We start from the raw sequence: 23,622 nt of genomic DNA, 5'->3' as shown, positions 1-23,622 counted from the left end.
TTGGCTGCTCAACACCATAGACAGTGACTGCATTTATTGATCTGAAATCTCCTTAAAGGAGCACATTACATACATTCAATATTAAAGCAGAAGGAAGTGAAATATAATGTTTATTAAAAATAAAACAACAAGCAGAGTGAATACATAGTGTAGGTTTAACTTCATTAGAAAAATATGATTCATGTTATAGTTCCAAATACAAGAGAGTGAGGTGCTGCCAAGTTAAAGCATTTATGCATTTCAGAGTTTGAATACAGCACAGCTTTGGTCAAATATTTCAGATGTTCCTACACAGGTGCATACAAATCTGGAGCAGTAAGACATCAGGGAGTAAATACATGCCAGTATTAGCTGTTGGTTGTGTACATGTTTAAATAAAGGCACTTGTTACTGACATGAGCAAGAAAAGGGAAAAGACAATCAAACAGCTGGAAATTCAAAAAAAGAACTGGTGTAACAAAATGGACAATAAATACAATTTAAACATTTTCATTTTGGAATTTAAAGGTACAAGTGTTCATCTTAAGTCCCCAACCCCCCCATGCTTCCAATGTGAGGTGACCAAAATCATTACAGAATACAGCTACACAAAAATATTCTTATCTTCTTTAATTAATACATGTCTACTAGACCGTACAGTAATGTCACAATGTGATTTGTGAATGTTTGAGATTGGTGTTTGTGGTATACTTTTCATCAAGAACAATATGTGATGTAGGTATTATAAGAACAATATATTTTTTTACCACAAAAAGAAATAAAACACAAGTTTTTAGATGAAGTCCATGGTCCAAAGTGTTCCCTCTTGCTATACATGGTCTTTAGTCCACGTTTCTGTACCTGGTGAAGAGGTTGTAGAGGACACGCAGAGTTGACTTCAGGTCACAGTTGACTATGTCTAAAAAAGAGGAAAGGAGTTATAAACACAAACATCTACAATTCTACAGTTCATTTAGCAGACGCTTTTCTCCAAAGCGACGTACATCAGAGAGTAAGTACAACACAAGCAAGAATCTAGAAAAAAGGGAACAATGTCAGTAAGAGCAAACGATCAGCTTTGAGTCTTGATTGGACACACAGGTGCTGACAGGAAGTGACCAGAGGCAAAGCACAACATTGAGGGCAGTTCTTGAGAGCTCTAATCAGTATAGAAACCATCTTATAAGTCATTGTTATCAAACAAAAACCATCGTCATTACCATCATCATCATCAATAATATGGAGACCATCATCATTAAGTTAGTAGGTATTCATGAAAGAGTCTTTAGCTTTTTCTTAAAGGTGCAGAGGGACTGCAGATCGAATGGAGTTTGGAAGTTCATTCCACCACCAGCATCTACCAAGACTTAATATCACCTGACATCACAATGTGTGCCACAATCTGGCTTCATAGCATTTAGTTATTATATAGTGTAACATTTTTTTTTTAACATATTTTATTGCAGGCAATACTGACCTCACTCATACACATTCTTTTGTCAGTATACTGAACCACAAATACAGCTTAACATCCAGGCAGTGTTGAAAATGTATTTCTTTAGAGGTGTAATAACATTAAAATGAGTAGATGAATAAATATAAATAAAGGCCTTCAGTGTTTGGATAAATATGCTACAGCTGCCTTTGTAATAACACTCAAGAATTTGGTTTCCAATATTAAAAGAGTCAGTAGTCCACATGTTAAAATAAAGAAAATGTTTGTCCTACCCTCTGGTCTGGGCTTGGGTCTCTCCAGACCACCATCCTGCATCAGCTCAAATGAGAAGGACACGTTGTGGACCTGCAGAGAGAGGGACGAGACCAGGATGAACACTACACACAGAGACACAAACACACAGCACCTGAACTTTAGTAAGTCCAAATCATGCCGCTCTGCAGAGAGCTCCTCGCTGATAACAGAACAAAGACACTGGTTGCTAAATCCCACAATACGCTGTGCATCGATTCAATCGTGCTACCACAGCTTCCTGTATCGGCAAACACAACACAGCTCTGTCCTGTAACACCATAAGCCTTCAGCAGCTGCACAAACACTCTGCTCCCTCATGTATCAACAGATTCTTGTCAGCACTTTCACTCACAAACCTCCTATAACCAAGAAATTGATACCACCACTGAAGCCAGATATTCATGTACAGTTGTTCAATTAACACTCTTAAATGAGACTGTGTGCAGACAAAGACTGGAACAGAGCGGCTAGAATCACTACATTAGCTTATATAATGCAGCAAGAGGAGGGGGATCAAACATGCCAGAGATGCTGCTTACAAGGTTTTCCTGGAACGGACAATTAGGTGGAAATGATTAATGATCCTAAGCAAAGGCCTGACATTGATTTAAAACATAGAGCACTAATAATGTTATGATGGATCAGTTCAAGATGGTATTTTTATGATTTCTGCATGGAGACAGAAAGACTGACAGGTAAGCATAAAGAAAACCTGCAAGAAATGAGAAACACCAATCAGAGAGGTTGAAAGATGTTTTCTAATATCAGTCCATTGTGTGTGTGTATGTGTGTGTGTGTGTGTGTGTGTGTGTGTGTGTGTGTGTGTGTGTGTGTGTGCTCATGCTGCTGTGATGTGCTAAAAGCTTTTCCTACAAGGGCTTATTGTGTAAAATGAGTAACCTTCCATCTATTACAGTCAAAGAGAAAAGAGGAGAATGAGCCTTCAGTTGAGATCCACTAAGAAGAAGCAAGAGTGCTTTTTTTCTGACTGGTATAACATCGATAGGCCTCAGGGCTCACACACACACGGACACAAACAACCATACACAAAAACACACACACACACAGTAACAGAGCTGAGCCCTTAAGCCACTCCAGTCTTTCCCTGTGCAATAGGAGATTACAGATGCTGTGGGGCTGGAGCCTGTTCTTCCAGGCCAGGAGTGTGTGTGTGTGTGTGTGTGTGTGTGTGTGTGTGTGTGTGTGTGTGTGTGTGTGTGTGTGTGTGTGTGTGTGTGTGTGTGTGTGTGTGTGTGTGTGTGTGTGTGTGTGTGTGTACATTGTAGCACTGATGCCCACTCTGCTCGGCAGCCTGGCAGGGGCCGCTGGCCAAGACCCAAACAAAAGGCTAGTGTGGTGTCTCCACAGATTGCCTGTTCAGAATACCGTAGTACTACAGAGGCCATTGGAGAGGAGAGATGGCTCTGCCCTGAATGGGCTCTGGGGAAAACGGATGGCATTTATCAAGCTATTGAGAGGAGAGGCCTGGCTCCGAGTGCATGATGCTCCTCACAAATAGAGTGTTGATTTAAGAGGGTTTCTTAAACTAGAGGACAGGACCAAGGCTGGGTCAGGCTGCCGTCTACTCAATTTTAAAAGATAAAGATTGGCTACATCAAAAAAAATCTAAAAGTTCAATCAGGGCTGTGATAGGCACCAGACAAAAAGATAGAAAAGTCTTATAGGAGCTCAATTTACAATCTACTCAAATACTGCTGAAAACTTAGCACAAGGATTAGCTGTTTATATTTGACATTCAAAGTCAAAGACAGAAGAAGTAACTGCATGCGACTGAACTATCACAGTCTTCAGCAGAAAACAAACTAAATAGAATCTATCAATTCTACCAGGTATTGATTGTTGGATTGAAAACTATTTGAAAAACATCTGAATGTGATGTGTCAATACAAGAGTGGAACATTTTCTGACAGCAATGTGAGAAGTTTATGTGGATCGTTTTTATACTGCTTTTCATGAATCATCAAAGTCCCTGTTGTTACAGATAAGAGTTCAAGGCTGCAGGTGTTTCATCCTCCTTGAAAGCACCAGTTGTGGGAAATAGTTTTTAAGGAGAATTCCTGCAAATTCCAGCTCATTCATGGTTTAGGAAGGGGGCGGCTGTGGCTAAGTTGGTAGAGTCGGTCGTCTCTCAACTGGAAGGTCGAGGGTTCGATCTCCAGCTCCTGCAGCATCATGTCCGATGTGTCCTTGAGCAAAACACTTAACCCCACTGCTTCGTCCGCGGTGTAAGAATGCGTATCATCTCCATAGCAACCACTGCAATCAGTGTGTGAATGTGTAGGTGTGACATGCAGTGTTAAAAGCACTTTGAGCAGTAGGTTGACAACATAAGACTTCACAAGCTCAAGTCCATTTAACATTTAGGAAGAAAAACAGATATTACCTTTTGGTCGAAATTCTCTGGTGTGAGGAAAAAGTTGTAGAGTGGCACAAAGTATCCTTCCAACAGCCCCATCAGCAATACCAGATAAACACCGTCTGCAAACTGAGACAGCAGCAGAGTGAGGGCAACAGACTGACTGAGAGGTGCTGGAGCTGAGATTATTTAAAAACTAATTACATTATCTCTTAAACAAGTATGAGGAATAAAAGCCCCAAAAGTAAATTAAAGAGACAGTTACAAAAAAGAAAGAAGAAAATATTTCTCTGTGAAATGTCTTAAGTACCAGTAATTCAATCCACCATGGTTTGTGATTATGAATTAATAACCAACCAAGTTTGAAATGATTTCATTATTTGAATGTTTTCAGATTCTGTATCAGTGAAAATATAGCGTAATTAATTCCCATTGTGTTAATGCCATATCACAAAAACAACAACTATTATTATTATTAGTAGGAGGAGTGGTAGTAGAGGTTTTAGTATTTTAGTACTATTATTAATATTATGAAAAACAACAACAACTGCATCAATAATAATAATCATTATAATTGTTATAAACTGAAATAACTTCCCCAACATAGAAAACAAACACTCAAAGTTCATTGTAATCCATAGCTGTCAAAACAATGCAGACAAAATAAATAGAAACATGGCAAAAGTAAAAACTTTCAATCAAGTAAAATAAATAAAAATTCCATAAATAAATAAATAAATGAAGTCAAATGTAGAAAGGCTATTATGAAAAAGATATGTAACGTACCTGTGTGTCCAATTCGGACACCTCAAGGTTGAGCTTGTTCAGGTGTTTGTTCACAAATGTGATCAATGTCTGAGAAGACAAAAGGAAAGGAAAAGTGAGCAGTGACTCAAAGAACACACATGTAGACTGTTTAGGAAACAATGATCTGCTTCTACTATTTAAAGGTTTATATTGGAATGAAATGAACATGTTTTCTTTTGTAAACAACATTTCTCTCAACTTCCAGATGTAATATTTTCACTGAAGTCTCTTATGTGCAGATAAAGACAAACTGGGAAAGACGGACAAAAAGATGCAGCGCAATTTAGATCACAAATAATGCGACCAAAACGAGTCCATATTCATTTTGAAAACAAGCGGGTAGTGATTTTTAAGAGCACAGAAAACAGTGTATAGTAGAATAACACTTTAAGCGTGTTGGCCTGCTCTCCACCATGTGTCATGTTGCCGTAGGGATGTGCAGCTCTGCTTTGGAGCGCTCTCTCAATATTTCAAGAGACCATTTAATTGTGATCTTTTTGTTTTTATTTTCTGCAAATAAAATATGTAATCAGAATATTTTTAGAGAAATGTTTTATATAATAAAACTAAAATAATCTATAAATAGAAGTACCAAAGAACATCACGTAGCTCTTTGAAATGACTTCTCACTAAACACCGGAGAGCTGTTTGACACAAAGCATCTTGTCATTGGTCAGATATTTAAAAAGAATAAAAACATGTTGTTAACATCATCTAAATAGTGTCTAAAAGGTTGTGAAAATAGAGTTGAATTTAAATACATGAATTTATGTCTTAGAATTAAAACTAGTCAATATTTAACATAATATCTTAAAATCTTGAATTTCTGTAAAACGTTTAGAATTTAATTCAGAACTTCAATGAAAATGTTTTACATCTTTTCTCAAGGTAATTATTATTATTATTATTTTTCTTTGGGGGGGAGGGGGGGTAGTGGCTTTGACAAGCATATCCTAAGAAAATACAATAACAATAATATTAGAATTAGAATATACCTTTTGGAGACCCTGGGCTTGTTTTTGTTCTCACAAAGTGAGATTGGATTTTTATGATTAGAATTGAATCTAATTTCTAGAAGTTGCTTTTTGCTTAACTGAAGGAAGACAGAGGAAAAAAAGGAAAAAATAAAAAAATGTATCTATACTGAAATTTCCTTTCCCCGACATAAACATCATGCCCCAAAATGTTTCAGGGTAGAGATTGCATTTAAAAAAAATGATAAAATCTACATGACAAGACACTTAAATATATTAAAGGTTCCATTTTCCTGTCAAGGACTTGTCTCATAATCAGGATCAATAACAGTTAGCACAAAGACCTTTTGATTTATATTTATGTTATTTGTCAATTCTGTTGCCACACATGGCTGAAATATGAGACTGCAAGACCTTGTACCTTTTTGACAACATTTAGTTTATCTGGAGCGTGGTCAAACAGGGTGTCGAAAGCATCACGCTCTGTGAAGAAGGAATAAGATAGATATCAGCCAAAAAAGGGACAATGCCATGAAAACATGGTTCAGTATTTATGTCTTCATGTCTACGTACCATGTCTGCCAGAGAAAGCCCTGAGAGAAAAATAGAGAACGAATTAAAGGCGGACAAAAAACACACCAATCAGAATCAGTTCCTGCTTTTATATTCCTAAAAGAAAGAGACAAGTGCTTCCAGTTCAACCACAGAGGAATGTAGAGAATGGAGGGATTATGTCACAGAAATGAAAATACAATAATGCAGCTAGGGTATCATAATTTGATTAACAATAACACAGGCATACCTTGGGTATTCAAATAACACGGGTATCATTACAGGGATGTTAACAATGACTGCATACTATAACAATGCAACAATCTCCACAGCAGAACAAAACTGTTGGGTATTGACACAATGAATGAAGACGTGCCTGTCTGTCTGTACATGCAGCTTTCTATGGGAATGGACGGCCAATCCAGTCTATTATTACAATGTTAGCGCTTTGGAGGATGTTGTTGTTGGAAAGGTTCAGGTGGTTTGGAGAGAAGGGAACGCTGCAGTGTGAGTGTCCCCCCGAGGAAGAGATATCACAGTGGGCAGGCAAGCAAGACACACACACACACACACACACACACACACACACACACACACACACACACACACACACACACACACACACACACACACACACACACACACACACACACACACACACACACACACACACACACACACACACACACACACACACACACACACACACACACACACACACACACACACACACACACACACACACACACACACACACACACACACACACACACACACACACACACACACAGTATAATCTATGATGGCAAAGGAAGGCAAGTCTGGGCAATGGTCCTGGTTGTGGGGTAATAACCGTATTTGCGCTGTGATCATGTGAGTGTGTGTGTTTGTGTGTGTGTGATATTAACGGTGCATCCATCTAGCATGACAAAGTGTGTGTGCTCGTGCACGTTGGCCTGCTGTTATCACCCTCTCTGCTGCTGTCAGGCTGCAGGACAGCCTCACAGGGAGAGAAAGTGTGTTTTTGTGTTTTTTTAAACTGTCTGATTTGTCAGCCGACGGTGCCATCACATCTCTTTTTGAAATACAATGGGCGCCTTTTCATTCATTGCAAAACATTTCTCCTGTAAGTCAGTCGAAAGCACACAGTGCTTGCAGAAAAGACAATTTTCAAGGTTCTTCATTCAAAGTCCCACTACCGTTTGAATTGCTGTGTTTAAGGTTGAAATCCAATTTCAATGCTTTTGTGGTACTGATTTGAATGTGTCTGTTTCCTCTTTTTCCCAAAACTTTCAAGCCCCTGAAAGCAGTTATTAAATGCTTGAATAGATTCTCCTTTGATCACATGGTTTTTGGTTTAAATTCTTATTAACTGGTATTTTATGACATATACATCTAAATACGTTTAGAGTCATGAAGAGCAAAACCAACTCAACATGGTTTCACCAAATGAGACCCATAAGGGAGAATGTAAAGGTGGCTTCATGAATCTATAGAAGCTGCAATCTGAGTACAGCTTTAATTCTGATGTTAACATGTTAACAGTCACTTAAGTGTTCTGTTTTTTTAGTACATTAGAACAAAACCAAAGAACACATGAAAACATTCTCACACACATTGGATTGCTGAAACACCAGTGTAAAATCACCTTATTGTGTTTCTCTTAATTTAACCTTTTTTATTTCATTCATGCAATGTTTTATATAAACTACATGAATATGACCAGCTCTTTGTTCAATTTATGTTGATACAACACTTAACCACAACAATCCAAACCTACCTTCACACACAGGTATTTAATTGACAAATCTCTGACATGTTTCATACTCAGCTCTTAGAATTAAAAAAATATATATTTTTTTAAATCTCGAATATTGTCAGTGGCGCTCAGATTACAGCGTGATGTGCATTTTTGCTGTTGACACATTTGTGATATCTGAGTTACTTACTCTGTGTTCCCAGTGATCTCCTCTTGAATTTGTCTGGACTGCAGGATGCCTTCTCTTTTCTGCAAGAAATGTTTTGAAAACATTAAGAAAAACGTGTGAAGTCTGTCTTCTACTGAATCTGACTGTAGTTTATATTGTCATGTATTGTTCTATACAGGCCATGAAGTACAATATGTCACACCCACCTGGACAACCACCACTTGAATAGAAACGTGATCTGGCAATCTGATTGGTGCTCTGAAGTGCTGCGACAGCGCCACCAGAAGATGCAGGATGGCCACTATACTCTTGGCATGCACAGCTACCGGGGAGAGAAGCAGAATAAATAACACCAGAAATATAGAACATCAATCAGGGAAGCATAGCAAAACAAATATCAACCTTTTCACATATATCGGCTTTTTTTCTTAAATTCAATGTGACAGCAGTTCACTTATCTGTTGTGTACTTTTAATTGATGCTTCTGTAAAGAATTCTTAATTCACTTTTCAGGCATAGAAACAAGAAAATCCTGTTCAGTTAGACATGCTGAGAGGCGTGTCTTTAATCAACTGGTAAATGGGTTGTGATTGTGTTTGGGTGTTTGTGGGTTAAGACATACCAAATAATCTTCTGGATCAATAAAGCGTCTAAAGAAGCCTTTGATTGTAGGCCATGGAACTGACAAATCACAGAGCGCTAAAAGCCTTCACAAAATCCAATTAGGCCCTCACTGCATAAGAAGAGCCACATAAGTTATTCAAAGGCTTCAGGAAGGGGGCAAGGGTGAAAGAAGAGACAAGCAAAGGTGAATAGCTTGAAAAGAGATCCAAATAAAAAGAACTAAATAAGAAGTTTCATTCCAAGTTATGAACTGTGCCCTTATCCATTTGTAAAGATACATCACACAAAGAGCCCTCAAGGACAAACTTGTTCCAGAGGTGCGTTTAAGAATGTTGCATTGTTGGGTTGGAAATGAATCAGTTTTGATAGAGCAATTCTTTCCTGAGATACTGATAAAAAATAAAATCTGTTCCATGTCTTAAAGATGTTCAGATCACATCAGGTATTTTCTTATTACAATACTCAGACAGAGGTTTAGGCTTTAGCCCCCCCCCCCCCTTTCTGTTATACCTATACATATATAGTAAGTAGTAGTAGTCGTAGAAGTGTGCTGGGAGCATAACAGTTATTATCTGAACTCCCTCTGTCAGTTAAGAGTGTCATCAGAGGAGGTGTAGAGAGCTCTACATGCATGGCAGCTATAAGCTTTCTCATCTGAACGCTGATAGAGAGCAAATTAATACAATGGCAGGACAAGTACGCAAGTAAGCAAATCTTTTTGGTAGCCTCCAGTGTTTCCCCTAGGTTTACAGCGTTGGGGGGGTGGGGACAAGCCAACACAAACACTTGAAGGGATCTTGGTGTTCATGTGTTACTTTTAATGACAGATGTCCTGTTCTATGGGAACGGTATCCTTAAATGACTTCTTTCCTTGATTTCCCACTCTATCCCTACAATTAAGACACAAAAAGCCCAAAAATAAATCTTTAAAAAATAACTTTACTTGACCTTCAGGGGGGGCGGGCCTCTGGCCTCTGTTCTCCAAGCATGAGTACAATAAAAGTTTCACCCTTATTTTTGCCTCAATAATAAAAAGGATACATTTTCATTAAAAAACTTTATTTTGATGGTTGTTCTGTAATAATTCATGTCATCTCAAATGATAACAAAGCAGACTTTGTCACATGGAAGTCCAGGTGGAGAATGATAATGTAGTATGTAGTATAATGTTGTCTGGCCTTGCAGCTGATACTTTGACTTCTCATAGCTCCATAGAAAGCAACACAGAAGCTGCAGTGTTGAAGTGGTTTAATGGATAAAGTGTAAACACAAAGCAGGCCCTGGTACCTAATCATCTGACCGCACTAACTATTACTTACTTAGTCAATAATTTGCTCTTAGCCACGCACATCACTGGTCTCAATGCTTTGAAGCAGCTGAGCCAATCACAGTGAGGACGTAAGCTCAGGCGCTCAACAAATGGAAATTAGTGGCAGCGGTGAACAAGCAGGCCTAAAAATCTGAAACTACATACTTTTAAATTCTGATATCTGATGAGGATTTTAACAAATCCTTTACATGATGATTTTTCACCAGTTCATGTTTAGCATTATTCTCTGATTGCTGCAGATGTCACTCTGATATGGTGGACCATAGCTCGGGAAAAAAGATGGATAAGCACAACCGCTTTGGAGCTACCCCTGCTGACCAGCTGTAGAATGCCATAAGCTCCGCCTCCTCCTTGTTAACAGATGGGACATGGGTCAAATATGGAATCATCTACCAGTTAGGGTCCTGCTTTAAGGAGTAGGCCTCAAACAGTCCTATTTGATAAATCTTATAGTTAGGGCTGGCTCAGGTATAGACCAGCTCATAGTTATGCAGGGCACTATTTTTGTTGTTTTTCTAAAATCCTTCTTCATGTGCTTTTTCCCCCCAAAATTTTGCAATATACATATTTTTTTTCTGGAAAGGTGTTATTGAATAGTTTATTGTACTGCATGTCCTTTTGAGGAATTTGAAGAGTTCCAGGTTTCAATCAAGATCATTTGTGCAGCAGCAACATTGACGACTCATAATAAATACTCCTAAATACACAAGTACTGCCATTAAACTGTGCAACACCGGTACTACTCTGGGAGCTGCCACCTGCAGAAGTTCTCCGATGACACAGCCATCGTGGGGTGTGTGTCTAAGGGGAGCGAACAGGAGTACAGGCAGGTCATCATGGACTTTGTCGACTGGAGTGAGGTCAACCACCTTCAGCTCAACGCCAGCAAGACAAAGGAGATGGTGATTGACTTCCACAGGAAGTCACCCCAGACTGCACCGGTGAACATCCAGGGCTTGGACATCGAGAGGGTGGAGACGTACAAATACCTGGGTGTTCACCTCAACAATAAACTGGACTGGTCACACAACACCGACGTCCTGTACAAGAAGGGCCAATGTTGACTTCACCTGCTGAGGCGACTGAGGTCCTTTGGAGTGTGCAGGACTCTGCTACAGACCTTTTATGACACTGTGGTGGCGTCTGCACTTTTCTATGCAGTGGTCTGCTGGGGAGGAGGGAGCACGGAGAGAGACAGAAAGAGACTGAACAGACTGGTCAGGAGGGCCAGTTCTGTCTTGGACTGTCCTCTGGACTCTGTAGAGGAGGTGGGTGAGAGGAGGATGTTAGTGAAGCTGACATCCATCATGGACAACCCCTCTCACCCCCTGCATGACACTGTGGGGGCCCTGAGCAGCTCCTTCAGCAGCAGACTCAGACACCCACCCTACAAGACAGAGCGCTACCGCAGGTCGTTCATCCCATCTGCCATCAGACTGTTTAATCAGACTGTTTAACAGCATCACCACCTCATGCTACACACTGTGTGTGTTTTTTTAATAACAATAACTCTTTACAGTGTAGTTACTGTGTAATTTTCCATTATTGTATTTTTTTATTTAACTGATGTAAATATGTTTGATTTGATTTTTAACATCTATTTTTATTCTTAATAATTATATTCGCTTCCCCTGTTTTCTTGAGCTGCTATAATGCACAAATTTCCCCCATGGGGATCAATAAAGTTTATCTTTATGTTTATGTTTATCTTTACTCACTGTTATATGTATCTGTATCTGTTATATCTGTGCTGGACAGTACACTGTGCTAGTGAACAAACACTGCAACAGTACAAGAGCAACATGAAGAGCTAAATGTGGAGGGTCTGGAAACGTGTTGCAGAAATGAAAAAGTTACTTCAAGCAGGTTTCCATTGATGCTGCTTAAAGCTATATTCACCTTTAGTTTCCTTAATTTTCATCCTGCTAAGCAGCCACAAGGTCAAACCTCTAGTACTTTAAACTGTCATAGACCAAACTGGATAGAATGAAGTACCTAAATGAACATGAAGGTTCTCCAACCAGTCAAAGCTGTGCTGCTGTTTACTCTCTGGAACGAGCTATCAGATGGGCTAAAAACATCTCTCTCTGGATCAATGCCACGCTGTAACATTTGGTTATTATTGGGGCGAAAGTGACAAGCCAAACAGCAGCATCAGATATTCTCATACTGTCCATGTGGAGGTGGAGAAAGATCATGGTGAGCAAAAGTAGAGATTGATAGAAAATGATTTGGAGCTATTCTTACAGTCAACGTTCCATCGAATGTTCCTGGTGGAGAGTTTGAGCGAGTCGTTGATGCGCTCTAAAACAGTCTGCAGCTTCTGTTTCTGGGCGATCTCTGACTGAGTCACCTCGGCCACGTTCAGCTTCTCCCCTTCCAACTTTTCTGGAGTACAAGAGACAGACAGAGATGTTGACAAACAAACATTGAGAAGCTACATTCAAGCTAACCATATATACAGTTTTATAATGAGACTGGAAACCTCAACATGGCTTTCATGTGATTACAGCCAGAGCTAACAGTAAGAGTTTCAATTAAACAGCAGCAACTCAAAATACAAAAAACTGTTTCCTATGTCGATGGCATTTATCCAAAAGGTTCAGTTCAACTCCTCACCAAAAAGTTTCTGCAGGACCTGTCCGTCATACAGATCTTCAGCTAGATCTTTGACTATGATCCTCTCTCCCACCAGAACATCGTTTATCCAGTCGATTAACACCTACAAGAAGAGGAAAAAACTGTTCTTACTTTAAATGAACAAAAAGTTGCAATACAACCAGAAATTGGGGAAAAATTGTGAAAAATTGTGTTTAGCCATATCAGCAAAAACACAATGAAGAAGAATACTTTTGAACTTTCTGAGTAGAGATCGTGCTAGTTGGTTAGGAAGTAAACATATATACGCTATCTTGCCTGGGAAAAAGGACAGACAACTACAACAGAACAGCTGGGCCTGGAGATCGTATAGAAATGTCAGCTGGACAGCAGGGAAAGAGAAGTGGAGGTCTGTGTGAGACCGCGCCCTCTAGTGGTTGCCATTTTTAACAACCGTCCCAGAGTAAAGATGGCGTGGGCGTACATGGTTAAAGGCTTAATATGTGATTTTTCACACTTAAATATAATATAAATCAAGTATATCCTCTGAAAATAACTCTGTGAGTCATGACTGTCTACAATGGGTGTAACACCCGAGTCCCACTGTCTGTGATGTTTTCAGAGTCCTATCTTCACTTTGTTTACATCGCCCGGACGGCCGGCTGACTCCTCCCCTCGTGTATAAAAGTTGTTTAATTGAGGGACTAGAGAAAAGAAGAATAACATACTGTACTCACTGCTTAACTGTGTTTCTAGATCACGCTCATTTCAGGTAAATTTACATGCAGTGTGAAGATAACAGCATAATAAAGATTGCTAGCATTAGCATGCTAACACAACAATGCAGCGTGAGTTGTTTTGGTTTCATGCTGGTGCTCAAGGGCGACATCTGCTGGATCATAAAATCACATATAAAGCCTTTAAGTAATCATTAATGAGCCTCTAGTAATCAATGGACCAGTGTGTTCAGTAAATGTAAACATTATCAATAGAATATGAGTTAAACTTGGGCCCTGTCAGATTAAGACTGTGTGAGTGTTTGGTGTCTGCAGGATGAGGTGCAGAGAGAAACTGGGACAAAAATTCCACTATTTCCAACACTCTGTGGTATTTGGCAGCCTTGCACATTTTTTTCCTGAGGAATGTGTATGTTTGACTGCAGTGACTGCTCATCACTCCTAATGTGTTCTTGTTATTGGAGCTGATGCTGACTTCACAGCACCAAGACAACTTCACAGCACCAAGACACCTCGATATTTGAAGTAGTGATGGTACGTGATGATCACTCCCGAACACTCAAAGGCACTTTTCTCTACACTTTAGCACTCCTCATAGGTGCTTTATCTTTCTTTACATAACTTACTAGCTCTAAGTTATTAAAACATACAGCACAATACAACCCAAAAGAGTCGTGTTTATCTGAGATAAAGGATGATTTTACAATTCTAACCTTACCTTCATAAGTTCCTGCAGCTTGGGGTCATTCTTGGAGTTTGGGTCCACCATGGTACGCACTTCATTCTCCTCTGATGGAAAAGCAGAAACACAATGAAAGTGATATCAGCATCTTAGATGAGATCATTTCATGTCAAAGATTTGCTTCAAAGTCCGCCCTGCGTAGGAATAAAGAAAAACATTCAAACTAGGTGTGTGCACGTGTACTCGTGTAACCGGTTAGTAAATCATAACCGTTTACCGAGAGAGAGAAAAAGAGACGCACAGTGGAGTCTGCGTCTGCACATAAGAGAAAAACACAGAGAGCATTACAGCTACTTTACAGCTTATTTTAAGCCATTTTAATCAGACACAGCAATAAATAAATAAATAAATAAAATAGACGCGCGGCCGAGTCCACAGGCGAGTCCGTGCGTGAGTGCGTGCATGGAATTTGTACATGGTATTTTATTTTGAAATTGCCCAGATGTTCTATGCACTGCTGTGTCTGACTGCCCGTCCTGGTCCATCTGATCTGTTTGACTTGACGCATGCTGGAAGCGCCTCTGTGGAAAAGAGACTTGGTGCGTATTTGGAGTGGAGCAGACGGGAGTGGGGCTTCTGGGAAGTGCTGTTCAGTTATGAACCAAGCTGACAACAACCAGAGGGAGTTTGACTTTACCCTTTGGTTTTTTAATTCTGAAGAAATATATATTTAGTTAGGATACATTCGATATCTGATTTGTTAAATTTAGCATATAAAACCTTTAATAAACATTTAAATCAGCATAATCTAGTTAAATGTGATTAATCGTAATGAATCACATTTAACTAGATAATGCTGATTTAAGCGGTCTGAAATTAATGCTTAGTAGCAGAGAGAACTCCCATGATTTGCCAACCTCAACGTCATCTTTTGTTATTGTAGAATTGATTGAGAGCCCCCTGGTGGCGGAATCTACATATTGTATCTTTAACTTTTGAAATTTAGCAATTTATCGCAATTTTTTTTCTTTTTTTTTTTATGGCTTGACAGTCCTACTTTGAATAAAAATGTCTTGGGAGACAAGAAAATGGTATATTTCTCATTGTGAGTGGTGATGTCAGACAGACAAAAGGTTTTCTTTTTTTTACATTTCACCTGTATAGAGAAAATTTGCTGAAATAAAGCTCTGTAATCAGCACCCGACAATGAATGATAGGCTGACAAAGTAGTAACTCATCTGTTTTATAAATGAGCATTATAATTTCATTGTGTCTTTGAGTTGAAAGTGATAAATTATCTCAATAAGTTGATGTGTTTCATACTTCATGGCTGATGATGGTGTTTAAAGCAGATCTCTGGTCAGTGAGATGACACTGCTGGTTATAAAAGATCATCTAAAAGAAGAGAAACACCTGATGGATCAAAGACTACAGTGGCTCTGAAGGTCAAATGCAAAAAAACGCAAAAATATTTAACATAATGCAATAGAACGCAACAAGCATTTCATCAATTGCAAAAACATTTTGTGAAATGTAAAAACATAAGAAAAAATGTATGCATCATGAAACACAATGACAGCTTGTGAGACACAAAAACATTTCATGAAATGCCAAAACAACTTGTGACTTAGCAGAACATTTTATTAAACATGTGAAATGTTTTTGTTTCATGAACAATTTTTATGTTTTATTAAATATTTCTTGTGTTTAGTGAAATGCTTTTTACGTTCAGTTGACCTTCAGGGCCACCGTAGCAACAGTCTTTGATGATAAATTTATCACAATGGATTTTGACAGCGGACATAAATAATTCTACCCTTTTTTTCCCCAAGGCATTATTTTCGTCAGTTCTCATCACCATATGTCGACTCAGAAGTCATGGTCATTTTGTGTATAATTAAAAGAAGATTTTTTTAAATCTTTACAGCGCCGTGAGTAGTCAGAAGACTAGAAAGCGCTGTACTGTACCATTTTACCATTTACATGATTCTGATTCTAGAGCTATGTGAATGATCTTTTCTTTGAAATGTCACCATACCCTTTGAGCAAACTCCTTCAAACATTTATATCTCAGTGGGTGAAACAGGAACTGTGGCTGTTTACCTAGCATGGTGTCTTCAGGGTCCAGCTCATAATGGGAAGGACTGAGAGGAAGGTTAATGGCATTGATCCCTTCTTCCTGAAGCTCAGACACTATGAGAAAGAAGAACAAACATCATATCAGATTCAATTTGATCAGACAAACAGTGTAGAAGTCAGCATGTCATGGGGCACTCCAAAACCTTTGGTTTAGTCCTGCTTTTATTTTCAACATCCTCTTTATCAAATATAAATGTGAATGTCATGACCTGACTCCAAAACACATCAGAGTAAATACTGCTTAAGGTTCCACATTAGTCTGGTTCTCAGGCTAACTTAAAAAGCTAATCAGGCAAATGATATCTTATTTTTATAAAATGATATGGATAAGATCAGTTGAAAAAATGAAGGAACAACTCCCAACAACTTGCAGCTTTCATCTGTAATGTGGACAACTCCTTCAATGCAGGCCCTCCATTGTGAACCAAGTGACATCAGCAGTCACAGACTGGTGTTGCTTCCTGCTTCTCAGCAGGCTTTACAGAAGCCCAGCATGCCATTCTTCTCAGTGTGTCAGATACCTGAGGACGCTCGATCACTGCTGATGTGTGTGTGTGTGTGTGTGTGTGTGTGTGTGTGTGTGTGTGTGTGTGTGTGTGTGTGTGTGTGTGTGTGTGTGTGTGTGTGTGTGTGTGTGTGTGTGTGTGTGTGTGTGTGTGTGTGTGTGTGTGTGTGTGTGTGTGTGTGTGTGTGTGTGTGTGTTGAGAGCATGGAGTGAACATCCTGTGCATTTCTCTGCCTTCACTGGAACAACTTCCTCTTAATCAACACCATCCACAAGTACACATACACATGGACACATCACATCTCACAGCAAGACATGAGAATATTCCTACAGAGTGGCACATCCCTCACCCTCTCCGATCCGTAAATTACAACCCACTCATCAGACACATCCTGCTTCTCCTGCCACAAGTCCGTTCTACTTTAGTAAATGTCAAACCCTTTCATTTCATTTTTCTGACACTAAATAAACATTACACAAAGTTGTCAAGCTGCAGGAATGATACAAATACACATCATTATGTTTGTAAGTCAAATGTATACATTTTATAAACAGGTAGTTGAGAACAGATGATAGGTCCTAAGAAATATATTAGGAAAGCTTCTAAGTGAGCAACCTGCTGGATAAGGGTAAAACAGACAAACCTAGTTTGTGACTACCTGCCAGCCATTTATTGAACTTCATAACAGGAATTCTTCTCTCATCATTTCTCCAGACTGTGTTGGTGCAACAGATCATGTTTAAGTTTAAGTTCAACATCACCCTCTCTGATATGGCCAATGAGTACAACATGAATGACACTGTAATGCATGTTGTATTTATTAAAGGATTTCTTTTGCAATCCTTTTCATTGATCTACAAAGTCTTACTATTTAAAAAAAAAAAATAGAACACAATAGTTTCTCACTGTAATTAGTTATTGTGTATCTACATTATAGGTCTATCACAATATTATTTGAAATATTTTAAAAAACAAAACCTGTGGCCTGCCAGCGATTCTAACACGACAATTATGGTCAGCAGGAAAAAAAGGTTTGGCCAACAATGAATTACATGTTCCAACTGGTCAAATGACAGTTTTACGAAGTCAGCTTTGCATTAGGTCACTATTTTCACATTATTTTCACAAATGCATGTCTGAAAAAATAAATATTCAGTACCGGCTGCCCCTGAAATGTCCTTAAGGTGCTTATTCACACATACCCTTCTCAGCATAAAGTGTTCCCTGTTAGAGAGGGGAGGGATGTCGCAAGAAGCAAAACAAAATGCAGAAAAAAATATTTTTGTAAATCCATGATGACGGACAGATTCTACTCTTACTTTGCCTTTAAATCAACGATACATGTTATTATTCACAGTATAGAGTGGAAAAGACAAGAGAATACTGGCAATTAGAAAAGAGTGAAGAAGTTTCATTATGTGCAGGAAGATCTGACCTGTCACACACCGGCTCACAGAATATATTTCATCAACCATTCCCGCTCACTCGCAGTGAATTTTCCTGAATATCTGCTCGTCTCGACTTCAGGTGGAACATTTTACTAGGTGATTGGCAGAAAAAATCCAGGTAAAGTCAGGGTGAAAAGTTCAGCTTTTCATGTTCACACATACAGATCACCCCCAAAATGAGTGAAAAGGCAAAATGTATGGTACATCTTTGCAGCTGACAACAAAAAAGAAAATGTGCAGGATCTTATTCTGTGTTTAATTGAGTCTGGGTATTTGGACTCTATTTGACAGAGTTAAAGCACAGATGAAAAAACATCAATATCAAACACGCTCAAGAACACATAGCTACAGAGTGACTTACAGTGAACGTCATAGAGCAAATGTCTGGATTCAAGATCATTTCAAACAAAGCATTAAGCAATCACAAAATATATACTGAAGGGTTATTGCCAACTGGTTTTATTAAAAAATCAAATCCATCACATCAAGTCTACTCTTCTTGAGACCTGCAACCAAATTAAGTAGTTGTTGAGGCAGTCAATTCTGGTAATGAGGTGTGCAATACTTCTTTTTTTTTTTTTTTAGAGCTATCTAAAAAAGATACCAACATTATTTAAATATGAGCTTTAAAAACCATGCTGGTTGTATTAAGTGTACACAGATTATTACCCTAAAGGCCCCTATGTGTTTTCAATCGATGAAGATGGATATTGTCCCATGCACTGACATCATTTTGAGTAATTCATTTCTGATTGTATTTTGTATAACTGCATCATTTCCAGGGTTAAACCTGATAACACATTGTATATGCTCAGTGGAGATTCTGCATGTTTTTAAGCCGCATGAACAGGAACTGCAGGCGTCCTGACTGTCCTCACTGTACATCACTCCTCCCCCTCTGGACCAATGTGATAAAATGAAAATGCAAATATCTACCCACTTGGTTAAATAATGATAACAATAAAAAACCATGTCAGTGGATTCAACATTCAGTCACATGTTTTGTTTTTTTAGTGATGCACAGAAGGAATGCTTTCTGGTGTGTCCTACCTGGAGGGCAGAGTGCTCCGCAGCCCATGTCTCTCTGTCTCCGTCCCCGTTTCAAGCATCCTCCCCTGGCTAGCAGGACCAGCTCTCTCCCCTGCAGCTCAGCCTCACAAGCTTCGCTAACAAGTCTTCTATAACTCACACTGGTGGATATTCTATTAGCTCGATTTTCTCAGAGAGATATACATGTCTTGCTTTATTTGCTGTATTTTCTGTCTGTGTGCATGCAGCACAATGCTCCCAAACCTTATGAACATGTCATTTCTTTTTCAAACTAAAACACCCCAGCCCTATATATCTCTAGCTCATCCATAACCCCCTTTTACTTTTTTCTTTTCATCCGATCCTACCTCCTGTTTCACCCAGTGTCCCGTCTCTCCCCTGCACATGCAGCAAATGCCATAAACGTCACGAGGACTTTAATTTAATCAATGATCAAGACAAGAGCGGCCAACCAACGTTTTCCATCAAATCATGGAACATACTGCGCTCAGTGAATGTGTGTCTGAGGAGTGCAGAAGCCATGTATGAATGTAATGTGATTGCATGCATGTCCTGTTGACAAAGGCACAAAATGGGGCTCAGCTGTGCAGCGGTAGCCTGAATGACACAAAAGTAATCATCCAATTGAAGGAGACCTTTCTCATTCGATGATAAAACCTGGCCTTTAACAATGAATGTCACGCTCTACGACTGCAGGCTATTTTAGAAGGATCCCTGCATGGCTATTAAACTGAACAGTGTCACCTATTTAAAAAGGAGGATGTTGGAATATTCTAATTTATAACACCTCTGTGGTAGTTAAAATCCATTACATCCAGGATATAAAAAAAAGGAAAGGTTAACTAAATGTCCAGGACGAATGCAGCCAGTTCTTGTGAACTCCAGATCAGACTCTGACCTCTGATGGTGTAGATCAGTGGTGTCCAAACTTTTTTTTCTTGCGGGCCAAAATTGTCGTGTTAGAATCGCTCGCGGGCCACAGGTTTTGTTTTTTAAAATATAATTGAAAAAATAGTAAGGCTTTGTAGATCAGAATCAAAAGGCTCGCTAAAGAAACCCTTTAATAAAAGGAAATCAAACATTTTGATTTCTTCGTTCTACTTTATTTGTTTTTTCTCAGAATCAAATCTGTAACGTGGTTCATTTTTTTAGAAAAGCTTTCTGCATTTAGCTCAGGTCATTAAATGGTTAAACAACAGTCCGCTTGTTTGCAAAAACTTTGCATACGTTTTTTTCATAGTTTACAAAAAACAAATGGAAAATAGTAAAAGCTGTAGATTTAAAAAATAACAACAACATACATGTTACTGAACATTTTCTATTTTAGGAATATTGTTCAGCTCTTGTTAACATGAAAAATAAAAATAAGATAATGTGCCAATCTTAATCAAGGCCTCGGGCCAAAATCTTCTGATTCTTCATTTGAAGTCACGAGCCGCAAAAAATCCCCTCAAGGGCCACAAATGGCCCTCGGGCCGCTCTTTTGACACCCCTGGTGTAAAGCGACCTGTCCCATGAGGAACATCATGAACACTTCATGTTGTGGTATAGTATCTGTGAAAGCAGAGGGGATGTTGGAGCCTCCTGCCTCAGTCTGTGACAGGCCTGTGTTTACTCATTCCTCACTTATTACAGTAGACTCAAGACCTTACATGGGAACAGCCCGCGGCCATGAAAACACACACGCAACCATTACTTAGCCTACAGCTCAAAACTTCTTTTGAGCTTCTTTTTATAGCCTATATTAATATACAGCTCAAAACTTCTTTTGAGCTGTATATAAATATAGGCTATAAAAAAGGCGAAATGAGCTAGCTCTTAAAATCTTGGTTTGCAAAAGACTTGAATTCAGTAATTTTGCACAGACAGGCAACTACTGTTAGTAACAGTGATATTATTATCAAAGTCATTTATTTCATCTTCACTTCTAGAAAGAAGAGTCTAAAGAACTAGAAGGAGCAGGAAACTGTTCTGATAGTTTCTGGTTTATCATTTTGAGAGCTCTTTACCTTCTTTCGCCTTTTTTCTCCTTGCCAGAGTTCCACCAAGTTTCCCCAGAAAAGAGTCATCTTTCTTTCTGGAGGACGGGGATTTGGGCGTCGGGGATTTCGGAGAGGACGGAGACTTCTGAGGAGAAGACGCCATCGTCGTGTCTGCTGCACTTTAATCCGGGAAAGATAACAAAAAAACTGGAGTTGACGTGGAATAAAAAGTTGTTTGGGAAGTGAAGTAAAAAAAAAAAAAAAAAAAATCACCGTCCACTCCCTAAAGCGGAAACGGAATTCCACACGTTTTCTCCCGAAGTTGGCTCGAGTGCGTAGCTCCTCCCCCTGTGCGTAGCTCCTCCCCCTGTCCTCTGTGCAACAGTCTATGTGTGCAACAGGGTAGGCAGGAGCAAGGCAGGAAGGAGGGTGCTGACCTCGGGAAGTGGGACCTCCATGGTGGAAGTGAAGGGGTAACAAAAGAGCGGAATTTCACAAGAAGTGAAAGTAAAGATATTCACCACAAGGGGGCGTGTCTGCCTCTGCCTTACAGTCTATGGTCTGCCTACAGTTTAGATAGATAGATAGATAGATACTAAATTCAAATAAAGTGGCTCATCCTGGTTTATCCTAAATCAAAGTTTAGGATAAACAAAGCAAGAGTAGTCTGTTTTATTATTGCTCTAATCTATTAGGATATTTAAAATTTTGATTCTGATAAATGAACATGAGACCTTTAGGCTAACTTATCAAAATATGTTAAAACATTTTTAAATGCTAAACTGATGGATATGCTTCACTACTAAGCCTATTTAAATTCATTGTTATTGTTTAAATAGTTTTTACGGGTGTGGTATTATTGATGTGCATTGGGTTAGTCAGCCATTATTGTAAGCAGAAACAGCGGAGTGGTTCAGCAAATGAAGAAGTTTTCAAATAAAGCCTGAGACGAAACAAAAAAAGGAAGACGTTAAAATGGATGTTTTTTCATTCATGAGTAAAAATTTCTCCTTTGAGCCGCGAACGAAACTGATCATCTAGTAGACAACAGACTATTCATTTGAGGATTTAGCCTCAATATTTATCACATATCCTCTTCTATGCCGCTTTTCTAACCAGTATAACAATGTATAACTTCATATAGACTGAGTGAGGCCCCTTAATGCGACTCTAAAACATTAAAGGAGCAGTATGTAACTCTGACACTTATTGGTTAAAATGGGTACTGCAGTCCAGATTCTAAACATCATAGAGAGCTGTCTCTCCCCCGCCTCCTCAGAGTCGATGCTCACACAGGTCACCATGTGGTGGACACTGAAGCTTCAGTGTTTATCCAGCTCTGCATCAGTCTGTAAACCTTTCTGTGTTCTAACCTCTCTCCATTTTTCAAAAGCATCTCCAATATTGATCCTAGTTTGAGCACGTTTCTGCTCGTGGAGCTTATTAGAAACATGCAGAGGCTTTTTAGGTCGGGTACAATCACTTCTATCTGAACCACTTCTCTTGACCGCTTCCATCACTGCAACACCTGTTGGTTTGACCTGATAACTGCTCTCATATCTGGCAAACCGAGGGGCGTCCAAAACGGCCGTGTGGGGATGTTTTAAAAGCGCCTACCTTCTCTGGTCCAAACAAATCCAGAGCATTCAGGAGCAGAATCTAAAGTTAGAAGGAGGACATACTGACTGCTGCATTGTTGTCTTTGAAGCCAGCACTTCAACATAGCATGTTTCCTTAATGTCTGATCATATAGTAAGATACCTTTATCATTTCACTCACTACACATCTCACTGATTGGTCCTTTAAAGCATAACAGGATGACAGATGTATAAATAAAACATGACAACATAAAACAACAAATGAAAGAATATGGACGGAAAATCAGATTCTGTTTATGTTTAACATGTCAGAATCAGTCAAATTTAATTGTGATTGAAGCTGTTTAGATTCAATTTGATTGATGGGATGATCTGTTTAATAAACACCAAATGGTCGATCAGGGTGTAAAATAAAGTCTTCTCATGCTGGATCCTCCAGTGTCAGTATTTTCAGGGGTTTCAAATGAGACGGATTCATCCTTTCAAAAGCCTCCTTTGGACAGGTGTTGAGAACTAGCATGCTTGCTAAAACACTTTAACAATGCATCTGGTTCATCCAAT

The 23,622-nt window shown here is 39.0% G+C and overlaps 1 protein-coding gene across 1 annotated transcript; it reads right to left on the bottom strand.

Moving 5' to 3' along the window:
* parvaa (parvin, alpha a) lies at positions 1–21,774 on the bottom strand. Its single transcript, XM_020645514.3, has 13 exons — positions 21,491–21,774; positions 16,442–16,531; positions 14,375–14,445; positions 12,941–13,043; positions 12,569–12,709; positions 8,574–8,689; positions 8,389–8,447; positions 6,461–6,480; positions 6,309–6,370; positions 4,893–4,961; positions 4,134–4,235; positions 1,708–1,780; positions 1–898 (listed from the first exon to the last, which is right to left on the bottom strand). The coding sequence occupies exons 1-13, from the start codon at positions 21,624–21,626 to the stop codon at positions 822–824; spliced, it is 1,119 nt and encodes a 372-aa protein (XP_020501170.1). The 5' UTR covers positions 21,627–21,774; the 3' UTR covers positions 1–821.
* Positions 21,775–23,622: the final 1,848 nt, after the last annotated feature.

Source organism: Labrus bergylta, chromosome 7 (assembly GCF_963930695.1).
Source record: "Labrus bergylta chromosome 7, fLabBer1.1, whole genome shotgun sequence".
Taxonomy (NCBI): Eukaryota; Metazoa; Chordata; class Actinopteri; order Labriformes; family Labridae; genus Labrus; species Labrus bergylta.
Note: the sequence above shows the minus strand (reverse complement) of the source record. Positions and strands in the feature narration are given on the sequence as shown.